At 35.8% G+C, this 7,705-nt stretch overlaps 2 protein-coding genes across 3 annotated transcripts; one reads left to right on the forward strand and one right to left on the reverse strand.

Moving 5' to 3' along the window:
* The first annotated feature begins 567 nt into the window (after positions 1-567).
* Positions 568-3,632, forward strand: LOC106327567 (3-hydroxy-3-methylglutaryl-coenzyme A reductase 1). Of its 2 annotated transcripts, none has more exons than XM_013765738.1 (5): positions 568-1,075; positions 1,150-1,720; positions 2,466-2,647; positions 2,730-3,076; positions 3,154-3,632. In XM_013765738.1, exons 1-5 carry the CDS (start codon positions 664-666, stop codon positions 3,400-3,402), a joined length of 1,761 nt encoding a protein of 586 aa, XP_013621192.1. In that variant the 5' UTR covers positions 568-663; the 3' UTR covers positions 3,403-3,632. The 2 variants fall into 2 exon arrangements, with proteins under 2 accessions (XP_013621192.1, XP_013621191.1); XM_013765737.1 differs by having other exon boundaries at positions 569-1,075; positions 1,177-1,720.
* Positions 3,633-5,502: 1,870 nt separating this feature from the next.
* LOC106323806 lies at positions 5,503-7,053 on the reverse strand. Its single transcript, XM_013761874.1, has 7 exons — positions 7,011-7,053; positions 6,812-6,896; positions 6,594-6,723; positions 6,302-6,504; positions 6,078-6,201; positions 5,786-6,001; positions 5,503-5,655 (listed from the first exon to the last, which is right to left on the reverse strand). Exons 1-7 carry the CDS (start codon positions 7,051-7,053, stop codon positions 5,503-5,505), a joined length of 954 nt encoding a protein of 317 aa, XP_013617328.1.
* Between the last annotated feature and the right edge of the window lie 652 nt (positions 7,054-7,705).

Raw genomic sequence — 7,705 nt, forward strand, 5'->3', positions numbered from 1 at the left:
AAAAACATGAATGAACTTTGACCGGATGTGTCGATCAAGGGGGAATGTTATAAACCATTTAGTGATCGACCCATTTATCAGCCTGTGTAGCAAGACGGGCCAAGCCCATCCGCATGATCATACTAGCGCATATCTACTCTTGTGTTTATCTACATTATAGTTGGTGTTTATCTTACGTATTGCTAGTCATTATCTAGTTAATGATAAGTACGATCTCATGTCGATCCAGTATTTAGACCGTCATTACTATATGTATATAAAGACCAATTGGTCGACATAATAATACACACAAGTTCCACTTTCATTCACAACAAAAATGGTATTTTCCCTTCTTACATATTTTCTGAATAAAATTAGCTTTGATACAATATTCTAACTAAAAAAATATTCTTACACGTTTTTATAAATTCCAGTTATATATGCCATATGGAGTATATACTAAGTTTGATTTATTTAATTTAATTCGTATCATGGAAATAATTAATAAATCGTGAATGACGTAAAAAAAAATCGTGAATTAAATACCTAATAATAGACAATGTTGAAAGTAAATTAAAAAAAAAACAACAGAAAAGCGCGTTCGTCTCCTATAAAACATGCTCGTCTCTCTCTCTAGCTCCACACTTATCACGCCACTCCCTCTCGCCCTGGATACTCCTTCCAATGGATATCCGACGGAGGCCTCCTAAACCGCCGGTTAATAACCCTAACCGCTTCTCCAACGATGACGATCAACGCCGGACAACAACGATTCCTCCCAAGGCCTCGGACGCGCTTCCTCTCCCTCTCTACCTCACCAACGCCGTCTTCTTCACTCTCTTCTTCTCCGTCGCCTACTACCTCCTCCACCGCTGGCGCGACAAGATCCGTTACAACACCCCTCTCCACGTCGTCACCGTCACCGAGCTCGGCGCGCTCATCGCCCTCGTCGCCTCCTTCATCTACCTCCTAGGCTTCTTCGGCATCGACTTCGTCCAATCGTTCATCTCACGCGCCGACACCAACGACACCGATGCTAACGATTTCGAAGACCACCGCCTCGTCACGTGCCCACCCAGGTTGGATTTGGAAAGAGGTGTGGCACGTGCCTCTTTAAATAATTAATCTAAAATTTATTTATATATCCTAATCTTTGTTTATATTACATTTTCCGCCCCATACTAAATTACTCTCTAGATCCGCCCCCACCACCGATCGTCTGCGTCGCCAAATCACCGATTCCGGATCCCGCGCTCCCCGAGGAAGACGAGGAGATAGTGAAATCCGTAATCCACGGCGCGATCCCTTCCTACTCTCTCGAGTCTCGTCTCGGAGATTGCAAGAGAGCGGCGGCGATACGGCGCGAGGCGCTGCAGAGGATAACCGGGAGGTCGATCGAAGGATTACCGTTGGATGGGTTCGATTACGAATCCATATTGGGGCAATGCTGCGAGATGCCCGTTGGGTACGTGCAGATTCCCGTGGGGATCGCTGGGCCTTTGTTGCTTGATGGGTACGAGTACTCTGTTCCGATGGCTACGACGGAAGGGTGTTTGGTTGCTAGCACTAATAGAGGATGTAAGGCTATGTACGTCTCTGGTGGAGCGACGAGTACGGTGGTTAAGGATGGTATGACGAGAGCGCCTGTGGTTAGGTTCGCGTCGGCGAGAAGAGCTTCGGAGCTTAAGTTTTTCTTGGAGGATCCTGAGAACTTTGACACGTTGGCTGTTGTCTTCAACAGGTCCATGTCTCATCTCTTTTGATTTGACTCTGTGCATATGCACCTGCCCTGAGATTTTGGGTGCCCGTGGGTGGGTCTATGCAAAAAAATTTTTTTACAAATTGGGGGGGTCTAAAATTTTTTTTTGGGACATATTTGTATGTAATTATTTTCAAAAAAACTTCGGGTCTGTTGCGAATGTTTCACCTACCATGGTCCACGGCCGGCCGGCCATGTGCATGTCATGTAGAGATGATGAATGATGTGTAGAATGAAGTAGTGTTAGGACATTTTTCGGATCGAGTCGGTTCGGACGGGAAAACCGGAAGTGGAACTGAATTAGAAATAGTTTGGGTTTGGTTTGGGTTTAAAGCAAAAAAAAACCGAAACCAGAAAACCACAAAAACCCAAGTTAAACCTGGAAATACCGAAAATTATTCAGATAATACGGGTTCTTGGTTATTTTTTATTTATAAATTATATTATACATATAGAAATTAAAAATAATTAATGTTTTTATTATATTTCAAATATTCTGATATCTGTTTGCTTCTTGGTTTTTGGTTTTTGGTTTTTCGTGTTTCGTGTTTAGAGAAATATAAACAGTTTGAATTTTTGTAAATTTTGGTCTGGTTTAGGATTTTTTTGTTTGGTTATTTTCAGGTTTAGGATAATAGTGATTGTGTTACAAAAAAAAAGGATAATAGTGATTTGATTTAAAGATTTGAAACTTGATCCACTGACGAAGTGTTCTTGTGGTTTGCAGATCAAGTAGATTCGCGAGGCTGCAGAGTGTCAAGTGTACACTTGCAGGGAAGAATGCTTATGTAAGGTTTAGTTGCAGCACTGGTGATGCTATGGGGATGAATATGGTATCCAAAGGTGTCCAGAATGTTCTTGAGTTCCTCACTGATGATTTTCCTGACATGGATGTCATCGGAATATCCGGTGAGTCCCTTTCTTCTGTGCGTGATTCATTTGACTCTAGATTTAGCTTAAAGTTTGATATTTCTGTGTTTAATTGTTTCAGGTAACTTCTGTTCGGACAAGAAACCTGCAGCTGTGAACTGGATCGAGGGACGTGGCAAATCAGTGGTATGCGAGGCAGTAATCAAAGGAGAGATTGTTAACAAGGTGTTGAAAACGAGCGTGGCTGCTTTAGTGGAGCTGAACATGCTCAAGAACCTCACTGGCTCTGCTGTTGCAGGCTCTCTAGGTGGATTCAACGCTCACGCCAGCAACATAGTCTCTGCTGTGTTCATAGCTACTGGCCAAGATCCAGCTCAAAACGTAGAGAGCTCTCAATGCATCACAATGATGGAAGCCATTAACGACGGGAAAGACATCCACGTCTCCGTCACTATGCCATCTATTGAGGTAAATTAATCAAAATATATTGAGTTTTTTGAATTTGCGAGATTTGATTTTGGTTTTGGTTTTGGAATCTCTCTCAGGTGGGGACAGTGGGAGGAGGAACACAGCTTGCGCCTCAATCAGCGTGTTTAAACCTGCTGGGAGTTAAAGGAGCGAGCACGGAGTCACCGGGGATGAACTCAAGGAGGCTAGCGACGATAGTGGCGGGAGCAGTTTTGGCGGGAGAGTTATCTTTAATGTCAGCAATAGCAGCTGGACAACTTGTGAAGAGTCACATGAAATACAATAGATCCAGCAGAGACATATCTGGAGCAACGACAACAACATGATCTGAGTCATCATTGTCATCATCTGTGTGGCCCAAAACTAGAAGGACAAAAAATCTAAAGAAGGCAGGCTTTTACAACTCATTCACTCATAACTCTGGTGGACATGTTTAGCCATGTGGGTGGTGCCTTGCCTTGTTTTGTTCAATAAAAGCTTAACTTTTTTTTTTTTTAACTTGAAACTTTTTTTTTTGGGATTAAGTGTGAGATAGAGAGCGAGAACATGTTTCTTCTTTTCTCTCTCACTCATGGATAATTCATGTTCTTCTTTGATAATTTGTCTAATCTTTGTCTCGTGTTTGTTAGGAAATGGTGTTTATATGATAAAAATGTATGCAGTTACGTTTGGGGACATGAACACTCAGGATTTTTCTCTATTTGTTTCATTTCATATGAACTGCATGTGTGTTGGGACATCTCTCTTTAGTAGTTGTTGGTAAAAGTGGTAATAAGATACGGATCCTATTTGCCTTCATAAGACTCCACCTATGCATTCACATCCTTGAATTGTTTAGCTTTGTTTGTTTTGGTTTACTCCAATCTTTTTGAACCTGACTTGGACGCTGTTTTCAAACCCGATACTGAGCCAGACTATTTTCTGGTTCATTGCATCATTATGCTGACTTGCCAATGAACTATGGATCAATAGTTTAATCAATTTTAAATATAACTAGATTTGGATCCGCGCGACCGCGCGGGTGTTAATTTTCATTTTTATTTACATAGACATCTTTTTTACGTCAAGAATGATGTATATTCAAATGTGTATATAGATTTTTCAAACACAAGTTTGTGATTCAAGTTTCTTGTTTTTCATCAAATTAATCATTTCAAAAAATGAGCTATGTATTTGTATTTTCTTTTATATATTTTTTGTTTGTTGAATTAGTGTTTGATTATTAAACTCATGAATTTTTGAAATCTAGTTTGATAAAATATATATAAAAAAAATTTCTTAAGATATTGAAACATTTCACGAAAATCTAAAGTCAAACAAAATAAAACTTATATCTCTTATATTATAATTATAAATTAATTAATTAAATATATTTTTTTTGTTATTTTTTTTTTAAAATGAACTATCTTTTATTTAACAAATAACATTGACATATATTTTAAATGACTTATAGATATATCTTAAAAAAATGTTAAAACCATGTTATTATAGAATTTTTAATAACTTATCTTCTTAAATTAAAAAAAAAACAATCAAAAACAGAGATTAAATAATGATTATAATATGGGCCACAATAGTCTATGATCCAAATAATGAGTCAATTAGATTTCATTTACCTATTTTTTTCCAGGAACAAAACAAACTTTTTGTGAACATACACGCGTCTTTAGCTTCGTTAAGAACAAAGCTAATCTCAGAATCCGTTTTTGTCTTCCTCACCAAATTTATTAGTTCCAGTAATCTAGTAATATTGTGCTATTACTTTCAATTATTTAGTTCCTATAATCTTAGATAAGTGATATGGAGTGATATTGTATTATTTTACTTGCTCATCTATTTTTTTATTCATTAAATTTTCATGATATGTAAACAAACATATTGATTTCCTCAAGACTGGGTTCTATAATTTAATTGTTTCCGTATATTGTTTAGAATATTTTTTAACTTGACAAATATGGCATTTCTAATATCCTATTACCCGATTAAATTAAACATATATTTTAATGTGTATTAATTCATATATTGTTTTTTTTTTTTTTGGTTTCAGAGATCATATTGACAATGTACTGTGGCTTGCTGAAACTGGAATAAACAGAGAACTTCTAATGTACGTGCAGTCCAAGTAAGTTTGTTTATACTACATTGTGTGATAGATAATTAAGTGGTTTTGTTAGATTAAATTAGCGGTTTAGTAAATCAAGTGGTTTTATTAGATAAAATTTGGGGTTTATAAAGCTTTCTCATATTAGGTTTTGCCATTGAAATGCCTCTGTTTTAGATTCTCGATAAAGAAATGAACAGACATTATAAAAAGCCATAATTATTAAGTAAAACTCAGAAAACAAAGTGTGTTTTATCAAACAACAGACATTATTAAAAAACTAAACCATTAATTAAAAGAAAAGCCAAAAAGCAAGATAAAAATACTAAGCATTCAGCTCGTCGTCTTTAATCTTCTCCATCTTCACCACCTTGGTGCAAAGTTTTTTGGAAGTTGAAGTCTGATCAACTTGATCTTTTTCCTTACGCTTTGAAAATGGGGTTGAAGAACCTTCTGATGAATTTGCTTCACTTTTTTTCTGTTAAAGAAACCTTATCACAAGACAAAAACACATTGAAAATAATAGTAAAAATCATAACAATGATTAAACAAATAAAGGTCTTTCTATAATACACGATATAAAATTTTCATATGTATTTTAAATATACCTCTCCACCGGACATTATTGATGAAGCAGAGCTAGCATGAGTAATAGGCTCAGAGTTGGACTCGATTTGGAGAATATTATCACCAGACCATACTTGTGAAACCAGAAAGATGTCTGATCCATTTTTAACATTTTCAGAGCCAAGAGTAAGACCAAAACAAATAGATTTTCCAACCAAATCTGTTATAGCTTGAGGCAAAATATCTGGATCCTCAATCTGTATTTTTAAATATATAAGATATAAATTGACTAAGTATATAAAATATATTTGTGATGATATAAATTAGTATAACCTCTTCATAGGAACCATCCCAAATATCTTTAGCATCGCAGCCCACAACGACTTTAGCAACAGAATCAAGAAGCATCAGTTTGCAAGTACTTGTGTCATCCTTGACAATCAGATGCAATTTGAATCTGTTTCAAAACCAAATAAAATAATCAACAATTTGAACCGTAAATGTATATAAAAAAATTAAAAAAATAAAACTCTCGTTAAATGATAGCAAAAACTAACTCTGGGGTTACGGTGGTGGTATTAACACGACATGATGTGCACCAGAATAATGGTTTCTCATTTGGAGGCAAATTACCACCTTCCTTTGATTTGATTCGAAGGCAACGTTTGTTACACCTGTTCCGGCTAACATGAACAAAAATAAACCAGCTCCAATCCGTATCAATAGATTCGATTGAGCAAATTATTTTGCAATCCTCATCCTAAGGGTACAAACATAGTAATAGTTTTAGAACTGATAAAATGTTGACGTTGGTAAATATAATGTTAATTAGAATTTTAGAAAAGAAACCTGAGTTGCCATGATGATTTCAGAGATAGATTTAATACCCACATCATTCCAATCATCAATTTGATCCTTGATCGGACGCTTATCATTCTTTGTATCAGTTAGAGCAAGAGCAAACTCATCATTTGGCATACTGAAAAATGTAAATAAATCCGTTTTTTAGATGTGCAGACAAATTTTACGTAACTGATAACGAATACTATTTCACACGGAAATCTTACTTGTTTTTTAAAGCCAGACATTCAGATAAGTCAGGATCGAAACAAATCATGGATGAATCAAAAGCATTGGTTATCTGCACATCTCCTACACAAAATAAGCATGGGACATTTATTAAATATTATAACAGTATATGAAATGGATAAATATAAATATACAAAAGATAAAAGGATAAATTATTTATATCTATATTTCTAATACCTCTGTAAAACCCAATTTTAGCAAAGCGGATCATGCACACCATATTAGGATTATTTGTTTGTTGGAGATGCTCTTCAAGCTGTTCTGCATATTTACCCCATTAACAACATGCAATGCTTTGACCCCTGAAATAATAAGGTTTTGAAAAAAAATTAAACTGAAAGTATATATATTATATAGCGTAATAAAAGTACCACAATAATATCTTGATTCACTTACTTGATGTATTAAGTGTAATTCAATTTTTTTCTTATCATTCCCAGCAACTTGGACAGTTTGGATGTTACGAAGACTGGATACTTGACCAACTACATCTGTCAAATAATTAATTGCTTAATATTAGTACAATATACATATATTATGAAAAACAAAATCTCATTGACTGACTAACCGATCAGGAAGTGAGTATTAAGAGTTCAATTTCCAATCTTGTCAAAAGAAGGAAAATTCAGGAACTCATCATCACACTCAAAAGTACTTTGGTCTATAGAGGTGTCTTCGATGATAGAAATTTTGTAAGTATGGTATGTGGGACGGTACTGTCCTCTTGCGTGAGACACTGTAAATGTGTCTATGAGTCGTCATTCACCAAGCCGTATTTTACTCTCTGTTTTTTTATGAGAGTCTTCCTGGCCGAGCAGTGTATCTTAACACCCTGAAACAAAATAGATCATAAAACTTAGTACATAGACATA

The sequence above is a fragment of the Brassica oleracea genome, chromosome C2 (genome assembly GCF_000695525.1).
Source record: "Brassica oleracea var. oleracea cultivar TO1000 chromosome C2, BOL, whole genome shotgun sequence".
NCBI classification, from domain to species: domain Eukaryota; kingdom Viridiplantae; phylum Streptophyta; class Magnoliopsida; order Brassicales; family Brassicaceae; genus Brassica; species Brassica oleracea.

Coding starts and splice junctions, on each gene's coding strand:
- LOC106327567 (XM_013765738.1), top strand. CDS start 664: ATGGATATCCGACGGAGGCCTCCTAAACCGCCGGTTAATAACCCTAAC. Junction 1,721..2,465: donor TTGGCTGTTGTCTTCAACAG/GTCCATGTCTCA, acceptor TGTGGTTTGCAG/ATCAAGTAGATTCGCGAGGC. Junction 3,077..3,153: donor TCACTATGCCATCTATTGAG/GTAAATTAATCA, acceptor AATCTCTCTCAG/GTGGGGACAGTGGGAGGAGG.
- LOC106323806 (XM_013761874.1), bottom strand. CDS start 7,053: ATGGTGTGCATGATCCGCTTTGCTAAAATTGGGTTTTACAGAG. Junction 6,724..6,811: donor TGTCTGGCTTTAAAAAACAA/GTAAGATTTCCG, acceptor TACATTTTTCAG/TATGCCAAATGATGAGTTTG. Junction 6,505..6,593: donor AAATCATCATGGCAACTCAG/GTTTCTTTTCTA, acceptor TTGTACCCTTAG/GATGAGGATTGCAAAATAAT.